The sequence below is a fragment of the Saccoglossus kowalevskii genome, chromosome 11 (assembly GCF_978046115.1).
Source record: "Saccoglossus kowalevskii chromosome 11, keSacKowa6.1, whole genome shotgun sequence".
Taxonomy (NCBI): domain Eukaryota; kingdom Metazoa; phylum Hemichordata; class Enteropneusta; family Harrimaniidae; genus Saccoglossus; species Saccoglossus kowalevskii.
The window spans coordinates 11,162,788-11,185,399 of NC_140651.1; the positions used below are offsets into that span (position 1 = coordinate 11,162,788).

General features: G+C 34.0%; 1 protein-coding gene across 7 annotated transcripts in view; it reads left to right on the plus strand.

Annotated features, from left to right (window-relative positions):
• Window positions 1–22,612, plus strand: part of LOC100369598 (androglobin-like) — a 115,662-nt gene that overhangs the window by 73,571 nt on the left and 19,479 nt on the right. For 6 of the 7 annotated variants that reach the window (XM_085505757.1, XM_085505759.1, XM_085505754.1 and 3 more), the window contains exons 7-27: window positions 2,081–2,277; window positions 2,736–2,834; window positions 3,919–3,948; window positions 5,630–5,739; window positions 6,587–6,764; window positions 7,235–7,325; window positions 7,637–7,814; window positions 8,062–8,187; window positions 9,114–9,261; window positions 9,722–9,902; window positions 10,087–10,150; window positions 11,148–11,192; window positions 11,924–12,049; window positions 14,279–14,329; window positions 16,222–16,258; window positions 16,694–16,864; window positions 16,988–17,041; window positions 19,586–19,736; window positions 20,417–20,531; window positions 20,868–21,032; window positions 22,249–22,396. In XM_085505757.1, coding sequence (XP_085361883.1) covers window positions 2,081–2,277; window positions 2,736–2,834; window positions 3,919–3,948; window positions 5,630–5,739; window positions 6,587–6,764; window positions 7,235–7,325; window positions 7,637–7,814; window positions 8,062–8,187; window positions 9,114–9,261; window positions 9,722–9,902; window positions 10,087–10,150; window positions 11,148–11,192; window positions 11,924–12,049; window positions 14,279–14,329; window positions 16,222–16,258; window positions 16,694–16,864; window positions 16,988–17,041; window positions 19,586–19,736; window positions 20,417–20,531; window positions 20,868–21,032; window positions 22,249–22,396 — 2,465 coding nt within the window. The remainder of the gene's footprint in view (window positions 1–2,080; window positions 2,278–2,735; window positions 2,835–3,918; window positions 3,949–5,629; window positions 5,740–6,586; window positions 6,765–7,234; window positions 7,326–7,636; window positions 7,815–8,061; window positions 8,188–9,113; window positions 9,262–9,721; window positions 9,903–10,086; window positions 10,151–11,147; window positions 11,193–11,923; window positions 12,050–14,278; window positions 14,330–16,221; window positions 16,259–16,693; window positions 16,865–16,987; window positions 17,042–19,585; window positions 19,737–20,416; window positions 20,532–20,867; window positions 21,033–22,248; window positions 22,397–22,612) is intronic. The other variant, XM_085505753.1, reaches the window with a different exon arrangement.

A 22,612-nucleotide genomic window follows, 5' to 3' on the forward strand; every position in this document is an offset into this window, starting at 1 on the left:
TTCACATCATGTTTTTGATCTTCAGATAACTTTGCAAACTTTTGTATAAATTCCAGTTGTTGGTCGATCTTTTGAGCCTCGTTGAAGAGCTTGTCAATTAGTTTACCCACGTTTCTCAATTTAGCATGAAGGTATTCATTCATAGTGTATTCATTTATGGGGTCATACTTTATAAGAGGATGATTACTCTGACCATTACTTTTTTCTTCTGCCCATGAATTCATATCCGCAATAGTGATAGACATATCCCATTCATGATTTGGATTGTGACATTTATGAACTGTAGCCAAACATAAATTGCAGAAAAAAATGGTATTCTTTCTCTGCAAGACCAAACTTTTATACTTTTCATCTCGTTCCAGTTTTCTACAGTATTTCATCCCCTTTATACCATGTTGAGCAAATGTTTCAATGCATGCCAGAACAGGAAGAATATCAACTTCTATCAGTGCATCACTCTCTGGGGCATATATAATGGCAAATGGAATGCGGCTTGCATCAGAAGACTGGATTTGGATTTCTCCATACTTCATTACCATTATATTTTATCAGACGTATAGCACCACTGATGGCAAATACTTTGAAATTTTGGGACACTCCCTTGAAATCTTGAAAAGTGTGGCCACCCTCACCTACAACTATTTCTAACTTCTGTCTCTCATTTTCATCATCAAGGTCATAATCCAATTTCTTTTCAGTCAATATGTTGAGGACACTTCTCCAAACCAGGCCTTCAATATCATGAACAAACCAGCCCTTTTTATTTTGAGAGGCAGTTTCTGACACCATTTCAAATTATTTCACAAAGTGGTTAATTTGAGAATTCTTGAAACATTTTCTTGTGTTCTCAGAGATTTCTCTAAACCATCATTGTCAGATTCAGATAGACCGCCCCCTAGATGGATAAATATGTGTTCTGCTTCAGAATCATTCCATAATTTAGTGTCATTTGTAGTCTGATCTAATTTCTGGGAAGATGGTGCTGCTAATAAAGCCAATTTAACAGAAGTAGGCAGAATATCTGATGTAATGGCTTCCTTGAAAAATGATACAGACAATACTGATTTGGCAAATGTTTTATCTTTATTTAATCGTAATTGCCAAAGGGCACTCTCATCAAATCCAGACAACTTTTCACCTACTGTCTGGTGCTGATTTAAGATTTTACTGATGTAGGCTCGACTCCCAGTGGCTTTCTTAGAAATTGCTGATCTTTTCGTGCTAAATAGAACTGCAAGAGAGACTTCCAAATATTTCTTTGAATCATCCCATTCGTGACCCTTTAAATTTTCCAGCAAATTTCTTACCACTTGTCTTACTTGAGATGGCCCTTTTTGAATGATCAAATCGGAAAGTTGCCCTATTTCATTAGCAACGAGCGATCTCGCCTTCATCAGCTTAAATCTGTGAAAAGCACGGCTGGCAATAGAGCTTGCCGTCATTCCCATAACGAACAAATCATTCGACGCGATAGCATAAAATCGCCTACAAACCATTTGAAGTGAGCACATCGTTTTAACTTTCTCGAACTGTGATATATAGTCATCACTGTCATTAAAAAAGCAACAAAACCCGAATATTCGAGTCAAAGTCTCGGAAGAAAGATCAGAAAGCGAACGACCTTGTGTGCCGACGGACAACATCGGCGATCGAGTGAGCAGTTGAAGCCAATTTCCCATGTAATTTTGCGGCTAAACTTGCCTGCTTGACTCTTTTGGATACTCTTAGCATGATTGTGTAGGAATACGTCCAGAAAATGTGATATTGGTACAATAAATCGCACGATAAGCACATGGAAGGCTAACCCGGAAACAACTCAAGCGCTAAAAACGGTTTTTCAGAATTTCAGTTCTGCGCATAGCAATATGCGTTGGTACAGAACGTGTTGAATTCTGGGTAAAACCTCGTACCGTGTACCTTCTCTCTCATGAATATTCAACAATGCATTTTCTTTCAAATTTGCAAAAACAATGTCATTACCAAATATGGAACTATACATCCTCCCGTATGAATATTCAACAACAGAGTCATTACCAAATATGGATTATGTACTAATTTGGTATAATTTGCTGTATTCCAGGTATGGGCATATACACCAGGTATGGGACTTGGTAAAAAAATTGTTGCCTGAGTTTACTCTACCTGAACCAGGGGAACAGAAACTCCCAGAGTTGGATTCCATGAAGAAAGATGGTAGCAAAGCAGAAATAGAGCTTGCTGGAAAAGATGGTAAAAAAGATGAAAAGGGAGGAAAAGACGGTAAAGATAAGGAAAAAGGTACGAATATAAAAGACGTATTGAATCCATGATGGACTCATTTTCAGAAGTCATAAATTGAAGATGTATTACCATCTTTGTGTTCAAATGATGATGAAGTAATCTGGAGAGTATGACAACTTTTTAGAGCGATAGAAAAATGTATTTTGATCAGATTATTCATCTTTACAGACATCAAGAAAACATTTTGGTATTTTTTTTTTGAGATGTCCATCATATGCTCATGATCAATAGAAAGGTAGTTTTTTAAATGATGTGTGGAAGACATCTTTTACCACAAAATATTTGGTGGCTTCGCAAGTCAATTTACCACCATTGTTACTCACCAAGTGAAGAGTAAAAATAACACAAACTGTAATTTGTTGAGTAGCACTATACTAAACCATTTTTGTCTGTCCAATTTGTTTAATTTTGCACTCAGTGCATGTACTGAGTATATTGTGTTTTTTGGTCAACAGAAAAATCTGACAAACCCGAGAAACCAGCAAAAGAAAAAGACCATAAAGAGGATAAGAAAGATAAAAAAGACAAGGACAAAGATAAAGACAAGGACAAAAGTAAGACTGTAAAATGAAAGACAGTGCTAACAATGCCTGCTAGAGAATAACATTAAAACTACTAGTTTATGGTGGTGTGTTGCTATAGTAACCAGTCGTAACCATGGGAAGGGTGGGAACTTGTGTGTTGGTGCTTTCTTTTCTCATCTGTTGTATCCTATTGTAGATGAATGCATGCACTGCTTTGATTACCACATAGTTAATAATAAATTTACCATGTATATTGTGGATTGCATGTGATATTATGCTGTCAGATATTAATATATATAACTCCAGAATCACCATCCAGCTTATCACCTCCTGCCTTTAACAAATCCCCCTGCACTCATTAATAACAAGAACATAGAGCAAAAAACCTTCCAAAATAATCCGTTAATACCCATTTCATAAGGAATTGGATTATGAGTTTGCGATCAAGGAGATTATCCGAATATTTCTTATGCTAATTTGGTCTGTTGGATTGATGTTAACCTTAACTTTATCATTCTATTTACAAACAAGAGTTTTAATTATATAACATTATTAATAATTTACCAATATCCTTAATTTGATAACTTCATATATTTAATTTATATTTCATGTTTTGAAAGTGTACCGATGAAATGAGAAACTGAAATCAGGATTTTATAAAGCCTGCTCCGTTGACGGAGATGCTTTCCGTGCATGTATACCACATTTTTTGTGCAGCGCTGTTAGCTCCTGTTACCAATTTTTAGAGACAGCACTGCAATTTTTTTAGCATTTGCAATACAATTGAGGAATTCCATTTCAATATTTCTGTAGAAATGTTACTAATGTATAAAAATGTTGGATAGCATAGCTTGCTGTGGTATTTTTGTAGTGTGCACGTGGGATGTTAAAAAGATATGTGCTTTTCTCAATAGAGCATGAATCTCTTTTTCTATCTCTTGTATATTTCTTTGCATGTTTCCTTTTTTTTTTTATTATCCAACGACAACTCACTAACTGTTAAATACTGCTTCCGTTCACTCTGGGTACGTATCGTCTGTGTACTGGTAACTACCGACCAACCAACTGCTATTATTGATTGACCTACCTACCATCCTGCTATCTACGAATAAAGGACCGGGTACACAGGGGGAGCCTGGGATAGGTGTGTCTCTTTGACCTATGCTTGGCAGTATGCAAATTTACCCATGCACTATGTACATTTCAATATTCAGATCCATCTAGTGCACTCTAATGGAAGTATAATGCATGTACAAAGTTTGGGAACGATTTTCAAGATTTTTTCTCTTTTTTTTTTCTTTTTTTTTCTTAATTGCATGGTTGGATGATAATTGCACCACCCCTGCCAAGTGTAAGGTGTAAAATATTAAATGCATGTGACCATATTGCGTATGATAATGTACATGTGCTGGGGAAATTTGTCAATGTCAAACAAACGCTTGTCTTACTTGTGTGTTATTATTATTAAAACTAAAAAAAGATGTTTGGGTTAATTATAATGGTTTGTGTCTAATATTTGTAACGTTTTTGCACTAATTGCAATATTAATGATAATAATTCTGTTTTGGGAATGGCTATTTACAGATTATAGGATTCATTCTGTTTTAAAAATCTGTTGTTTTTTTTACATTCAAAGTTGTGATTGGTTTATCATCATTGATTTTAATAGTAACTGTTTTTAAGAACTAAAGTCACCTCAAACTTGTGTTGTAGATTTCCCAGTTGATGTGATCTGGTAACTTTGTTTTTTAGATCTACTAGTAGTAGAATTAAAGCCCAGCAAAAAAAAAATTGTTTCTGGTATATTTTCTATTTTTTTGCTGAGAATGAAAACTGTAACCTATTTAATTTTGCTGCTACAGATTTTTGACAATTTTTTGTGAGAACAGAATTGTGTGAAATCACTGACTTTGTGAAATTCTTGAAAATATTTTGCTAAATTCAAAGCGGTTTAGCAGGACATGAAATTCAATTGTTTGTTTATTTACTGATTTTACAAATTTCATCGTGACCTGGGGGGTCATCAGTGGTCACTGCTGCCATTTCTTGCATATTTTCCAAATGAATTTTTCAGTGTGTGAACACCAGAAATACATGTTTTGTTGTGCGTCTAACCATTAGTATTATTACGTACTTATCTCCTTTATTAATGCAAAGAATGGTTTGTTAACTTCAGTCACCCGTAAATTTATTTTATTGTACATTTTGATTAATTTATAACATTGAAATCTTGAAACTTCTGTTTCTAGATAGCCAACTCTTTTATTGATGTTGATTGATTTTTGTCTTACCCCTACATCATTGGAGTAATCAAATAATTTCCAAACATTCCCTATAATTGAGGTAATGATTACAGAAATAATGTCTGAGCATCACCATATCATTGGTGTTATGTCTAAACTACCAGGTACAACCCAAAAAGCAAAAAAACAAATAATGGTTTTTCACCAAAGTTTATTTATTACTGTTCATTTTCAAAATTTATAGAGTAGATTTCTTGTTAATTTTAATTTTTTTCAATAGATATTTTATTGGAATTGGTTTGGTTGTTCTATATTCAGCTTTCAACATTCATGATACCTCCTTATTTGGTTTTACATGCCTATTATGCTAAATCATTCCATATTTGGCTTTAACATTTCCATATTTGGCAGAATGGCTTTCAATACCATGATTCCATATTTGGCAGACAAAAATCCTTTACCTGTGTTCCATATTTGGCTCCATGCTTCCCTATTAGGTCATGACTACCATATTTGGAGCTCTGCTGCCTGCCATATGTGTCATTGTCTCATCATGAGCTGTATATTTCTTTGCCACTATAGATAAAGATGCAATTTTAGGTGATGTTTCTATGGGTCCACAGGTGGCTATCTTCATTAGCTATGAAAATCCACCCAAAGTTCCGGCCAGAGTATCATTGCTGGGAGAAATGGTAAGAAAACATTTTGTTTTAATCGTTTCATCATAATTGTATATGTACACATACATATAGTAACCAATTTGGTATGGATGCTCTAATAATGCAGGGTGTATTGAACTTTGCATTTGAATAAAATATGCACTGTAGGCGAATATAGGTAACTCGAGTTGAGAGACGGCACTGAGACATAATTATCAGAATTTATGAACAATCCTTAACCAACTTTTTCCATAATGGAGCTGAATGTTGACAGAGTGATGGAAATGCATTAATTTGAGTCTAATAATGCTGAATTTATATGTTCAAATGTATATATTACATTGTAGCTGGTAAAGAATAATAGGGTACACTTTTTCACATGTACAGTATATTTCAATTCAATCCTAATCAATCCTAATCAATCATTTTTCGTTCACTGCAAGATCCTGTGTCATGCATCAAATCAAACGTTATAATAGGACAAACAAAAGTCATACAATCATTGTGTTAACATAAAATAGCGTGGGATTCTACAAACACGAAAGTACTTTTGTGTATTTCCACACTTAATATTGCGCTATACACATTTGATGATGGTCAGTTTTGATGAAGTAAGAGTATCTCAACACCATGTTCCCACCTGAACGATCTACATTTTGAGACTACAAAAAAAAAAATTTAAATCAAATTATTTGATTTTTGTGGCTGACTTTTAGTCCCAGCCTTTTACATATTATGCATAATCATCCCGTGAACGGAAAATTACCTATTACAAAATAGGTAACATAATAGGTATTAATAAGGTGAACATATGAACATATCCATGTAATTGCAATCTGAGTTTATGTCATTAACACATACGCTACATATTGCATTACAGGCTGATGCGTCTGAACGTCTACGTCAGTCTGGGCTATCACATGTATTTCCCCATCCATTACTTTTAACGCGTACACGTTCCTGTCCATTGGTTGCTCCCCCACCACCTCCAGTTGTGCCAGCATGGAAATTAATCAGACAGAAAAAGAAGAAAACTACGCCGCATGATCAGGCACCAGGTAATGTTACATTCCATATCCTGATTGTATTATTTCTATATACATTGTAGCTTTATATATTGAATTATGCAGATATAGATAACAACCTAAGATGTACACTGTAAACAGAAACCCGTAGAAAACCTGTCTACATGTTTTTTTTAATTCCTTCTCTATATTTTCTATAAACTAATCATGAACCGAACAATCTCAGTTTATTTTGTACTCAGTTAAAGCAAGTTTCACTATTGGATTGGTAGCTTACTTACCTTTAATTTGCCTCAACACATCTTCTACTGAAAACCTCCCAAAATGAATGGAGAAAATGGCATCAATGAGCAGTGTGTTTAACATAACTTGACCAGGGGTGTCTTAAAATTGAGGTGTTTTACATTACCTTGTATTGATATCTTCTTTTACTGATACCTCCATGTGTTTGCCAATTTTTTGCAATCTGTTGAAGTAATGAAAGATATATTCTGACTTTGCAGAGCCTGAGATAAAAAGACCTGAACAGTGGATAGAAGTCACCTCCCCGTATGTTAATTACAAAGTCAGCCCAATTCCCATACCGACTGATACGTAAGTAGCAACACTTCAATACCAAGCTTGGCAAGGGAAACACTTCTACTATAACTGCTTTTCATATAGTTAAATCAACTTACTATGTTTTGTTAATAATATGTAGGAGTGGACAAAAACATATTTATTCAAAAACATTCAAATTGTCACAAATCATTGTGTAATGATGAGAGTTTTCATACTTTTAGTAGAATAGTTTAATGTTGACTTCTAATGTGAAATAAACTAGACTTGCTGTAATTATTGCACTGTAGTAATAAAGTTTGCATATAAAAACTTCGTGTATTAATTTGAAAATATTTATTTTCCAGTAAGAGGCCCAAGTCTTCTCTCTCCAGAGGAGGGGGTTCCCGTCCAAGTACCGCATTGATGGGTGAGATAATGACAGAAATTGATGAAGATAACCCTGAAAAAATGGAAGAATTGCTACAGAAGCTGAAGGAACAAGAAAAAGAGAAACCTAAAGAAGAATCTCCTCCTGATAACCAGGTAAAATAACTGTTATTGTTATATAGTGAGGTTACTATTGGACTGATAGATGAAGTTACTGTAAAGTTTCTTCTTATATATGGCAATGGCAATCATTTCATCACCTTCATCTTCTTTTATCTATAAAGTAGTCCTGTCAACAAATGTGTTTTGAAATCTTGGAAATCAAAATACCGGTATATCATGAATTTAGCAAAATTTTGGGAAAGTGTGATATTATCTGAATTGCATAATTTCTTGTCTACAGAAGCTTGATTTCCCTAAACCAGACACTCCTTCCATTAAAGATGGTAAGGATGGCAAGAAAGGAGCTAAAGATGAAAAGAAAGATAACAAAAGAGAAAAAAGTGCAGCAAAACTGGAAAAAATTGAGGTAAACTCATTTACATAACATTAGCAAAGTAGAATCTCAATTCTAGTCGCATTGAATGTTTTTGTTGCTGTAGAATAAAATTATTATCTTGCTTGAACCGACAACTCCACTATGTCATCTCAAATTCTTTTATTTTCAAAAGATGATATTAATAAACTAAATGTTGGTATATTGGCCAATTACAAAATGTTGGTATATTGGCCAATTACTAAATATTGGTATATTGGCCAATTACTAAATATTTGTATATTGGCCAATTACTAAATATTGGTATATTGGCCAATTACAAAATGTTGGTTTATTGGCCAATTATTAAATATTGGTATATTGGCCAATTACAAAATGTTGGTATATTGGCCAATTACTAAATATTGGTATATTGGCCAATTACTAAATATTTGTATATTGGCCAATTACTAAATATTGGTATATTGGCCAATTACAAAATGTTGGTATATTGGCCAATTACTGAATGTTGATATATTGGCCAATTACTGAATGTTGATATATTGGCCAATGACTAAATATTGGTACGTTGGCCAATTACAAAATGTTGGTATATTGATCAATTACTAAATATTGGTGTATTATCCAATCACAAAATGTTGGTACATTTGCCAATGACTAAATATTGGTATATTGGCGAATTACAAAATGTTTGTACATTGGCCCATAACAATGTTTGTATAATGGCCCATAACAAAATATTGATTTATCGACTATTAACAGAATATTTGTTTGTTTGCCAATAACTAAATATTCACCAATGTTTGGTTTTGAAAATGATCCCATTAATAAAACAAAAATGACAAAACTAAAATGATGCAGTAGCGCAGATCAGTTAAAAAAAATTAATACTTTCCAAATGGAATTGATTTTTTGACCTTAAACTAGAAGGTGTTTATTTTAATCTGGTTGATCTACAGGAACCAGGAAAGGGGAGGAAACTGAGCTCAGGTCTAAAGAGGAAAGAATCTGAGAAAGCTCCATCGCTTAAAAGTGAAAAAATGGAGAAATCAGACAAAGAAAAGTTAACACCAATTGGAAAAGATCCAAAAGACCTGAAAGAAAAAGGTTAGTGTTGAAATTTATTATGTTTCTTGTATACACTTTAATAACCCTCTCCGTTCCATGCGTCTGTCCGTCTGATTTTCTAAGAGGTTCATGAAGTTAATGATGTGAGCACATCATGTGCACATGATGGTAAAATTGTGCTCTCAATTTTGACTTCTCAACCTTGAAATATTGGTAACGCCTGTTGGCTTACTGAAGTATATCTTTTATTTGGTTAACCTATTCAACATTCTCTTGTGTACTAAGAATTTTTCTTGTCTTCTCTGCAATATACAAGTACAGAACTGTAACCTGCTGAGCACATCTTCAAAAGGGAAATAATCTCAGTATCAAGCATATTTTGTCACTCAATATTATACCATACTGTCTATATATCTGTCATAAACTGAAATGTGACAGACAGCTATTGTAAGTATTCAATAAACTTATTTTCCATCTTTGTGGGCATCAACATTTTCAGATAGTTCACTGAAACCTGGTGATGGCGATGTTGATGCGATGTCGTTGTTGACAGAAACTGCTAGTAAAGCCGACGGCTCATCCAATGAAGAGCAGGAAGAAGATGACAAAGAGAAGGAGAAAGTGGCACCGGTTCAGAAAGATATCTGGATGCATTTCGAGGATTTCGCAAAGTGCTTCAAGTGAGTGGAAAGTAGAGAATTTAGTTCATAGACATGTATCATTAGCGAATAATACCGAAAATTACAAATTTCTCGCAGTGTACAAGCTGACCCTGCATTCAGTCCTGCATATGTCACCTGCTGTTTGTAATAGTGATCTAATTCTGTTATGTTTATCATGCATGAAACTATTCTTTATTTACAGGACTCTGTATATATTCCATAAACCAAACACATATATCTCTAATCATAAAATGTCAGATTTGAAGGTAAGATACCGCAGATGAATTGTGTATGTTATATGTTTGATTTACACCAACTGTGTTTTTTGTTAACAAATGCAGACCCAGACATGTGTGTCAAAACATAGTGTTTCCATGAGTGTGTGTGAATGAATACAGTTTGTGTCACCGACAATAGCTGTACATGTATACCATTGTAATTTTGATAGAAATTAATTTTGGTGAACCACACAAGTCAATTAAAATTTGGAAATATTGTAGCAGGAAACATATGACAGTGAGTTAATGTTATTTGGCCATGTTTCTAGAAATATGCCAATGTTGCAAGAAAGTATTGATGAGAGTGTATTTTGACAACCAATTTAAATCATCAGATCAAGACAGTTACATTGTCGATCTGAAAATTGATTGGTTTACAGTATTTAGCTATATTAACAGTTGACCGGCATCAGCACTTGTGTGAATGTGTGCAGATGTAAAATTAATGCATATTGATGTTAAATGAATATCCACTGTGTATGTTTTAATTTCACTACTACCGTTACATGTACATTTCATTTTCAGTTTATAAATTGATACCAGCACGTTCCTGGACATTTTTTGTGTGTTTACAGATTGTTGTCTTTGTGTTTAATCTGATTAATTTTTAATTTGAATTTCCATTTCTTGACAAAGGTGTTAACACTTTCCTCGCTGTGAGTGCACCAGTTTTGTCAAGAGATGGCAACTCAAAGACTCTGGTTCTGATTTTGAAGTTGATTTTGAATTCACTCCTGTTTTTTCACCACCTTTATATCATAAATATTAAGTGCACACCAACCGCACTCTTTCATTTTCCCACCTTCCAAATCACCAACCTTCTCATCCCCCACCATGTTAACAGTACAACCCATTGCTGTAATAAAGGGGTTGCACCATTCCCATAATAGGGGTGAGTGGTAAGTTAAGAATCATCATTCTCATAAACTGTAATACACATTAACTTATATATGATAAATGCTTTTTTCACAATGCTGTCGCTCAGAAACTGGAGCTCATGATAATGCAAAAACAACAAGCTGGTGCCCAGGTACTTTTAACTAGTTATATGTGCTGCTGTGTTTAACTCATCCCAATTCTCACAAAGATATCATGTGTTATTTTATGATATTTTCACAATATCTTTTAACTGGATTATAGTATGTATGTATGGCACAGTTGCAGTAGTTCTCCATAGATCATGTCATTGTTATGTGTTTTGGTTATTACATACCAAAAACTTCTTTCTTTCATTAATAAAGTAAACACTTTTTTTTTATATGTAAAATAGAATTTTCTTAATGGTGCTACAGAGCAAGCCGTCTTTCTATACCTTGTAGTATATTGTGTTTTGGTTTCTTTGTTTAAACCTATCTGCACTTCACATACAACATAATGCACTCTGGATAATATGAAAAATGGCATGGGTTGCTTTTGTTCTCTACGTTAAAGGGAGGTGCTGTCGTAAATTGTAAAACTTTATAATGAATGTGCACTTGCTTCTTCATCTTTTTCTTCTTTTGATGGTCTTATGTGATTGAGTATACGATATATTCATAGTGCTTGCCAGATAAATGAGTTCAATACAGGTGTGAAATAAATCATTAAAAAAAATTATACAAAATAAAATATTCAAATAAGAATATAATATTCTGATGTGTTATGATCAGTCACCTGATTTGAATCTGCACCTTGACCTTTGACCTAGGACCTTATTTTTTTTTGGTGAGCTATTAATTGAAAATAAATATTATTATCAACAATCTTGTTTTCTACTCTCAGAATGTGCAGCCTGTGAATGTTAAGCAGAAATCGGCAGCACCAGGAGGACCTGCACCTGCATCATCGATGACTGCCCAAACGCCTGCCAGACAACCGTTTAGCCCGTCTCCGCAGCATCATCACCATGTAAGCACATTCTTTAAACAAGCGCTGATTGGTTATTTGCTTTTGTGATGTTTACTTACGAATATTTAAATCACAGTTCTCAATAATAGAAATAACTCTGCCAAGCGAAAAATGTGATTTCTTGACTTTATCATATTTTAACTACTGAGAAATGTGATGAGAAGAGTAAGAAAAATGGAACACAATGAATCTCATTATAATTGTTATCTGGAGCCCCTCTCCCTAATTTCACTGTCTCTATTATTGTGTGTTCTATTATTATTTTCTATTCGTTCCCCTCCTGTCCAGTCCGTCTGATAATATATACTTACTGTAAAATACTTTATTTTAGCTTGAATTAATTTTCACTGAAAAGACATATTGGGTGTTTTGTATAGAATTTATTGGTCCCCGTTCGGATGAAGTGCGTGTGTGCATGCATGCATCCGTCCGGAGTTGTATCTCAGAATCCCTTGGACCGATTCTGTTCATTCTTTGCATGTGCCTAGTACTTTATGTGGGACATATGCACATGCAGTGGTTTAGCGATTCGATTCAAAATGGCCGACTGGCAGCCATCTTGTTTTTTGAAAATGTTGTATTTTGGACATGCTTTGTCAGTTTTTACTCAAATTTAGTACATACATCATACATGTTAGAATATATGTCCCCGACCATCCGTGAGTTCTTGAGTCAGTCTGTCCAGAGTCATATTTCAGAATCCTGTGGACCGATTCCGTTCATTCTTTGCATGTGCCTAGTACCTTATGTAGGACATATGCACATGCAGTGGTTTAGCGATTCGATTTAAAATGGCCAACTGGCAGCCATCTTGTTTTTTGAAAATGTTGTATTTTGGACATGCTTTGTCAGTTGTCATTCAAACTTGGTACATAGATTACACATGTCCATGACGATTTATTTCGCAATTGGTTGACTGGCAGGCATCTTGTTTTTTTTTTTATGCGGTATCTTGGACGTGCTCTATCAGTTTTCATTCAAATTTGGCACATACATGTACTTTATACATGTTAGGATGCATGTCCATGACAATTTGTTTCAAAATCTGGTCAAGGATGGCCGATTGACAGCCATCTGACTTTTTGCCTTACTACTATATTTCCACAATTTATGTACCATTTTCATTCGTATTTGGCAAATACATCATACATATCAGTGTATTTCATAATCAGATCAAAGATGGCCGAATAACGGCTGTTTTTATTTTTGGCCATATTACTACTACACGGAACACGTGTTTTGATGTAAATAAACAATCTGTTGTATACGTCACTTGGAACTCAAGTTTCAAGGACACGCTCGCGACAACCCCTCCGCTTTAATATGACGAGCACAAAGAGAACTTAATTTAACGAGGACTGTGTCATTTTCAATGACTTGTTTTCATTGATTTCTGACAAGTTGAATGTAAAATACTAGCATAGGTAAAAGGTATACATGTATTCACTGGATTTTATTTTCACTGAATCATTCCTTCAGCGAAAATAGCAAAAATTAATTCCAAGTGAAAATAAAGTATTTTACTGTATATACATACATGTATGTAATTGTATCATATGTCATATTTTGTTTTCAGTTCTTGCTCAGATTTAAAACTTCTTCTAAATCATTTTATATAAAGTTTTATGTATTCTTTATCAAGTTTATCAAATTTATTAGTTTTCAATAACTACTTCTCGTCTTATGTGTGTTATCATGTGAAACAAATCTGACTTGTGTGTTGTTCACAATAATTTACATATGTTCTTGATGTTAATGTTAAACATAATACGTAACTATGTTCAATTAATACATAGCTATGTTCAGTATTCTTCCATAATATATTTTGTAATGTCTTCTATGTGGTGTCATGTGGTAATGTTGTGTATTCATAGTGTTGACAGGCATAATGCATGGTTCTTTGTGATATGTTTTCACATGGAATATTGTCTTCAAAACATAATTTATGTAAAAGCATATTCATATGTGTTGAACATTGCATTTTGTATTAACCTCAGCACATCAATACCTGCCTTACCTCTTTATAAATGGACATTCCCAATTCGCAAAAGACCTAGACTTATACATACTCAAAATAGGAGCAATAAGCTCTGCATGTTGTTTCTTTTCATATGTTAATGCATGTGATTGATGTATTTTGTGTTTTTATTTCTTCCTCTTCTGTCCTTTTTTATGATTTTCTTTCCATTGTCTTTCTATCTCTATTCATATTTATCTTTTGCATCCCAGGAAGGGAAGGAGAAAGATAAAGAGAAGGTGGCGAGACAGACCCTAGTCAGTGTGCGTGTGGTTTTCTCTTTAACCATACTAAAATAAGATGTATTTTTTGCACTTCAGCACTATTTGTCACTAACCAGTGGTTCTGTGTTCAGTGAAAACATGATTGCTTCCTTCATCACAGGCTCTCAGCTGTTCTTCCCCTTGTATACTATACACTAATTGTCTGTAGAATTTATAACATAAATTTTGAAAGATTATTTAATATTATGCTAAATTTCTATAAATGTATTTGTTGTGATCAATTTGCTTTGAAGTAACTTTGAATTGTCAGTTTCTTTCCAGATGAACAATTTTGCATCATGCTTTCTGAAAAGTCAGTGTGTTTTTTTTTTTATGAAACAGCACAGTTTGGGGACCTTCGAACTTACAAAGCTTAAAATGATGGTTTTAATATTTAGCTCAAAGCGCTTATTCCTACAATACTACTATTATGCCATATACACGCCATATATCAAAATTCCTGCTCAGTTAGGACATACAGTGCTCTCAGCATGTGCCCTTAGTGAGCACATCTAAAGAGAGGGCAGGGAGAGCGATAACATTTACATATGTTATTAAATTGACATATCATTTGAATTAATCATACAGATTTTGTTTCTAAAATGCAAGTATTGTGTATATATCCAAGGCTGTTGTGTGTGTGTATATATATATATATATACATATATATATATATATATACATATATATATATATATACATATATATATATATATATACATATATATATATATATATATATATATATATACATATATATATATATATATATACATATATAGACAGGAAATAAGTGATATTTTGGGAGTGATCTGATATTATTAGAAATTTTTGCCAGCGTAAATATGGTGGTTTACAGAATTAAAAAAATAAGCAAGATTTTGCAGGTATATAATAACAATAAGGGACGACATCAAAAGATTGATGTCGGATAAAAAACTTAATTCCTTTAGTTTTTTTCCAAACCCCCTTACCCCCCACTGAAACTTAATTGATAAATATTGGTCATAGCGTCAGCCTACATTCCCCATTAAATACAAATTGATAATCGGACAGTAGTATTGCATAGCAGTTGGTTGTCGGGTGGGTGGGTGGGTGTAAAAAGATTTTACAAATTCACCTCATTTGACGCACAGATTTACACTCAAACCAAACCATTTTTCTGTTTTTTTTTTCCCTTTTCGGTTATTTCTGTCCATGATTGGATAGAAAAAAAACGAACTACAAATACTCCAAGATTTTTTTGACTTCATTAAAAAATAAAATCGTTTTTGTAGGATGGAAACTTTTTGAGCTCAAAACCCCCCACCCCCAAACTAAAGGAAATAAGTTTTTTATCCGACATCGATCTTTTGACGTCCTCCCTTAAGGGTATGAACCCTCCAAGATTTCACTTGTGATTTCACATCAATGCATTTTGTTCAACTGGAAAGAAACATGCCAATATCCAAATTACAAAATTGAATTCTCAGATCTCTGGCCTCAATAAATGATGGCAGCATCTTTGCACTTCTTGTATAATTACACGCTTAATAACTCACCAGATTATAACAAAATAATTGTTCATAACTGTAGTAATAGTTTTTAAAAAAACTGATAAATTTTTTACTTGTTGAATAAAACAAAAAAATATTTTGAAATTATGAGTGTTTAAAATACTTTTCAACTGTCTTCTGATTCTGAATAAAATAACTTCAGTTTTGGCTGCAAGTCTTGAAAACATGTTATGATTAACCAACTTACTCATAAATTAACAATAACACATCAAGTAGCCGAAACTGAATGTTTTTGTGCAACTTAGTAAAAAAATCAATTTGTGTTTCATGAATTTGCTGATGTGTATAGAATTAATCCAGATCCCTTGTTGCTAACTTGTACTCTATTCTGTTTAGCAGGGCCAAGGTGACGATAGACAGCCACAGTATATGTGTATCCTTTTATATATGTGTAGCTATGAACAGTGCCCTCTTGTGGGCAAAAAGTGATTTTATTTCATTTCTTTTTTTCAAATTTCTTGTTTGAAAATGTTAAAAAATTTTAAAGAGTAAGATTGTACTACTGAAACTAGAATAAACTGAAGCAGATAAAGCCACTATTTAACCTTATACCTGTCAAAAAGGTTTCCTAGCAAAAAAGGTACATGTATGCAACTGTACAGTGCACACACATAACATACATGTACCATGTTCAGATTCTACATCTTTTCATTTACCTTCTTTCTGTTCCTTGCTTAAAATGCTGATTCCCTGACACTCATGTGCATATTTAAATTTTCAAGGGACGAAAAGCCAAGCTATTGATTTCTAAATTACTGCTTTGGCATCTGTGCATAATTGCAACTGTTTTCCTTAATGCTGCTTCCAGTTGTTGATAGTTTAGAATCAAGTGAAATCATTATTAGCTTTTCATCATTGTCACGTTGGTTTGATCCACCGCCTGAGCCGCCAAAAACAGCACATAGCATGATACGTGAAAGAAAAGATCGAGAATCGGACAAAGACTCGGTTGCTGCTAGTGGTGGCAGTCTCATAGAAGGTTAGTGCTAATCATACAATATTTATAACACTTGCATCTAGCATATAATTCTGTACATGTGTTCATCAAATTCTGTATAACCCTGAATTCTCGGACATTTATCTCATCTTTTATCAACTCTAGCAAACCAAGTTTCAGGTTCACAGCTGACAACAGAGTTCATTGTTGATAGTAAACGTAAGCAAACGTTGGTGCTCTATAACTTGCATGTCTTGATAGTGTTCTTGCTTTTTATTCAAGGTCTGAAGTGTGAATCCTGATGAAATGAGAAGTTAATAGTTGGATATCCTTGTTTCAAAATCTTATCAATTGTAGTGTTCCTGACCAACAGCGCATGTGTTTTAGTGTGTCGTTTGTAGTATGCTTTCAGTGCAGGCACAGATGCACCACAGTGTCGCTGAATATGATAATGAGGTTACTACATTGTACACTGGAATCCTGTGCTGTGTTACTACATTGATGTTTATGTAATCTTAGTTTTTTATCTCAATTAATCAGGATCACTCATCAGTGTGCTCAATATCACATGTGTTTTGTCATTCTCCTTCCCAGAGTTCCTTGCGGTTAGATCACCGAAAGTATCTCTGCCACCACACACCGCCATTTTGTGGTGAAACACCACAAGACTTTTATTACGTGTATCATTCGCGTATTTTGGTTATTAGAGTGTTCTGATGTTGATTTCTTCTTCCTAGTAAACAAGTTTTAAAATTTGTTATCGATAGCTGATAATGATTTTTTCGTAAACATACTGAAAACGGTGAAATAGTTATAATTTACAAAAGAAAATAATTTCATCGCGGAATAACGGTTACTAAGGTGTTACTCGGTTAATCAAACTGACCGTCCTGTCAATTGCCATGCGAAGAAATATGAACAAACGAAAGCACTTCATAGTATTAACGACTAAATCGTCCCACTGTCACACCGTTTGTGTTACAGAAAGAAAAAAAGAAGCTTCTAACTTTGAAAACAGCCAAAATCTGAAAACAACGATACACATTCGTCGGGTTCGAAAATCGAACACTTGCATGGCAATGTTTTGGTGAGCGTCTTTGAAAGTAGTACCGCTGTGACGCATCGACCAATCAACAACAAGCATAAGATCGCATGGTGGCAGAGATATATTCATGGAATAGAACTCTGCCTGGGAGATTGGTGTTTTGTGTCATAACCTTGAATTATTTATTTCCCAATTTCAAATCCAAAGGCATGTGCGATAAGTTATCAACCAATCTGAAAAAAAAAATATCTAAAAATATCTTTATATGTTGAATTAATTCCTAATTTCCGAGTTACTATTTTTTGCACGAAATTCGATAGAGGGCGTTCTCAAAGTACCCGGATGACAGTCCGTTCAACGTTCGTGGTGGGGTTGAATTTGAGCGGCGTCTGCTGTAAGCAATATACTAGTAGTTACTGTTGCCGAAGTCTTATTTTTTGCAAGAATTGGTCAAAATGGTTAACTGGTATTGTAATGCCCCAGGCCATTCCCGGGGTTCGATTAAAAACAAAATTAAAATCAAAATTAAAAAAAAAACAGCGAAATATCCTGAGATGAAGGCGTAACTTTTCATACATTTCTTTCGTCCAAGAAATCAATACTTCAATGCCAGTGAATTTGAATGCGTCGTCGGGAACCTGAGATGACGCCAAGCTATATTCCCGGGTTTGTTCACGGCATTTTCCATCCTGCGCCAGTATTTTTTAGTTCAATAACTGGAGACAGCCGTCTTTCAACCCCAGTTATACATCGATTGAAAAACGAAGACTCTGTCAGCTTCCCGAGACGAGCGCAAACGAAAACATTGAGCCGGATTTGATGGAAAATTCGCTCGTTGCCGATTCCCACATCGATCTTCTTGTTCAGAATCCTTATGATGGCATTTGTTGCGAAGTTGAAGTTAAAATAACTACGGAAGGAAAAATTGTGTGTCCATTTATGATAACTGCATCTGCTGATCGCCTGGTGAATAAAATATTAAATCAAACTTTACTCTACACAATTACACCAGAAACTGTTTTAGAGTTTGATTTAATAATAAACCATGGCTTGTAAGGATTTTCCTTCATGGACCATTGCCGAATACACTCATAATGAAAATAAATTCTGTATTCTGCACATGATGAAGCTTTACGAAAATGATGAAGTAATTAACCATTATCAAGTCGATATTCTTTCAGTCTGGCTGTTGTCCAGTCACTTCGATGCAACAAATATGCGAACATATCAGCTATTTCAAACAAAGGCAAAGTATGAAGGTTTTTTTGCCAAGATTTTACGTTACACAGATCTACCAGAGTTATCGTCGACTCACCGTGTTTTACAGTACGACGATTGTTTGACTCTTGGCGAACATTTAACTCGTTTCCTAACTCAACAAGTTCAAAAAGTTTAGCTTTATGAACATTAATGCAAGTTATACTACGATCCTGAAGAAATTTGCGGAGTTCTGGATTTTTTTTGCTTATCCAATCTATTGATTTACGCATGTAAGAATACAGAACTTCAATAAAAACAACCCCACTCAGGCTCATCATCCGGGTATTTTGGATGCGCCCTCTAGCGGAATTCCGTAGAAAACTAACAACTCGAAAATTAGGAATTCTACCTGGCTTTTTAGTAAGTCCCCTCTCTCTCCCCCTTAAGTTTGTGTTCCAGTTATAAAACCTCTTATTGGTATATAAAATATACTGACTGGTTTATTGTTTTGTTTTCAGGTTCCAGTAACAAGGAATCATTGAACTCCCCTGTGACACCAGGATTATTAGTTGCTGAACCGTATTCCTGGAAGAGTCTTGTAGTGGGACAACCAATATTACGTGTTAGGACAACATCAACTAAAGCTGCTGCCCTCAGTTTACCACCTGGGTCAGTAGTAACTACATGTATTATACTCTAAACTTCTCACAATATTGTAGCTGTGGATATTTATAATTCCTTGTGACAATGGAGACACTGGTGACTTTAGTAAGAATTTGGTCCCTGTGAATACATTTAAATCATTGACTTTCTATCAGCAAAATTTAATCTCTTACTGTATAATTTATTCTGAGTGAATTACAGTACAGCTGTGGCGTAAGCTTTGGCTTCCTTTCACTGAAGCATCACTTCAGCTTCACATAAAAACATACAGCAGCTTCGCTACTATGTTGTATCGCCTACACTTCCTGATATCTTCGTGTCATCTTCACATCAGCTTCGCCTAATTTTTCCAAGTAAATAATAATTTAATGACTTTTTTCAAAACTGGGCATAACTATGTATCATAAACAACAACAACAAATCTAGTACGGTATTCATTTCGCCAGACTTCTCGGCATTTTACATATTAAATGTACTGCTTGAAATTACTTGAGAATTTCTGTTTTTTTTCAACCATGCAAGCCTGCATGTATTTCCCAATTGAAATGGATTTATATTTTAATATATGTTTTTGAAATTAGGGCGATTAATAGTGAGTCCCAAGCTAAAATGTCCTGTCAATAGTGATAGACAGATATAGTTTTACTACATATGTTCTGACTGACTGATATTAATATTTGATATAGGCGTCATGTGTTACGGTTCATGATGAATGCACCACTGGGATATCATATACATCTGTGCTCATCTACTAATCTAGTATTTGGAGATGAAGAGACGGTGATGGCATTTTTAACACGAGTAAGCAATTTTATATTATTTTCAAAAGCCTTTTGTATATATTGTACATATTGGATATGTGGCAAAACAGTTTAACTGATTGCTTGAACACACTTACATAATGGCAATATCATCTATAAATGGAATTGAAAATGATTTAATTTCTCAGGTTGTACTGATTATGCTAAATTGAAAACAAACAAACCTACCAAAAGTACTGTACAATAAAAGTCTTTCATGTTCTGTCATAGTGCCTCATTTCGAATGAAACGGGTGAAAGTTCCCTATTGAAAGCAAGTGAATATTTTGTTCATTGTCACTCTTCTTATTTATGTGTATCTGTTAATCTTGTTACAGGAGAGTTGTCGGTTTGTAGATCACGCCAATCAAGTAATGATGTCCATCAAAAATGCCATCCAATACTTTGATGACAAAGACAATTTTAGTGAAGCCATGTCCAAACTTGCAATATTACATTACCCAGTCAAGGAGGGTGTCAAGTCAGCCATGCACAACTTTGAGGTGAGTGGCATGCCCAAGCAGAATCAACAAATTTCAAATTCTCTAGTTGCAAAAGCACTCAGCAAGCACCAATGTGAGGATGTGATATGGAAGTTGGTGGGGATGATTTTATGAGCCTACTAAATTTGCTTGGGGTTTCTCCCTGTAAAATCATAATTTCTCTGACCGACTACTATGGGACCTACTGACATCTACTGAAAACATGCACTGAGACATGTTTGAAGTTACTTTCACATCAGGAATAAACTTCTTTTCTTGTGTATCCCACATGTAGCTCACAAAGTGAATATGAAATAACATTCTTTATACATGCATTCTCAAAATTAATTGCAGTCACATGAATAGAATAGAATAGAATAGAATAGAATAGAATAGAATAGAATAGAATAGAATAGAATAGAATAGAATAGAATAGAATAGAAAGTATGGTTATATGTACCGATAACTAATATCATGCATTTGTCTGGGAATTTTAATCCATGTATAGGCAGTAGTTCTGTTATTAACAAGGCATTGTGTCGATCTCATTCCAATTCCTAGCAACTGTTCAGTGCACAAGAAAAACAGTATTTACTGAAGGTGATTCAATTAGTTGCACAGTATGAATAACTCACACTCAGTGTTATGCTTGTCAACATGTTCTTAAAGCTACCTTTAATAGTTAGTTCTTTGCACTATAATCAGATTACCTGGCCATGACTGATTTATTCAGGTTACATGGCCAAACTTATTTATAATGTCAGCTTTTTTGTCAATGTTTATTTCTGGTACAAAATAGATAGACTGTATTTTTATTGATTAATAATCAATGATGTTATTTTTCAACAATACTTTAATTAAGTATTTCTAGTATGCCTAGTTCTTAGGTTTTCTTTTTCTTTATTAATTTAACTTTTTTCTGTGAATTTAAATTTTTTTTCTATGAATATAAGATTTTTTTTCTAGTGATTTCTGGCAATACTGTATTCATTTCAACAGAATTGTCATTATAGCAATAGTTTATGAATCATATTAAAAAAAACAAAGAATATTGTATAAATCTGTGGGATTAATCAAAATGTTACTGAACATTTTTTCTCACATTTTTCACACTGATTTTAAACAAAATTAAATTTGCCTGAAATCATTGTAGAAAATGTGAAAAAAATATGTTCATTATTTATTTTTTTCCCTTGACTGAAGTAGTTGATGCATTACTTTTAATTGTTAATTTCAGGTTTTTAATGAAGCCTTATATTCCACTTTACGAAACGCGCTAGGAGAGAATTTCACAGCAGATATGGTATTTGCTTGGAAAGCATTTAACTATGACGTCATCACCAGAAATGTACTCGGTGGAGTCTCTAGTCCAGGAAGCCGTCCAGGTATATGTGTAAACATTGATCAAGATAATAACTACCTTTAACATAATGTTGTATATAATATTGACCAATATATTTATAACTGTCTGTCTGTTCTTAATGTATCATGTGTTGGTGTCTCTATGTTGGTGTTGGATCTTTTCTCTATCATTCACTCTCTTGAATTTAAACTTTATTGGCAATAAGTTACTTATAAAATGCTTGTTAGTTGAGTTTTAC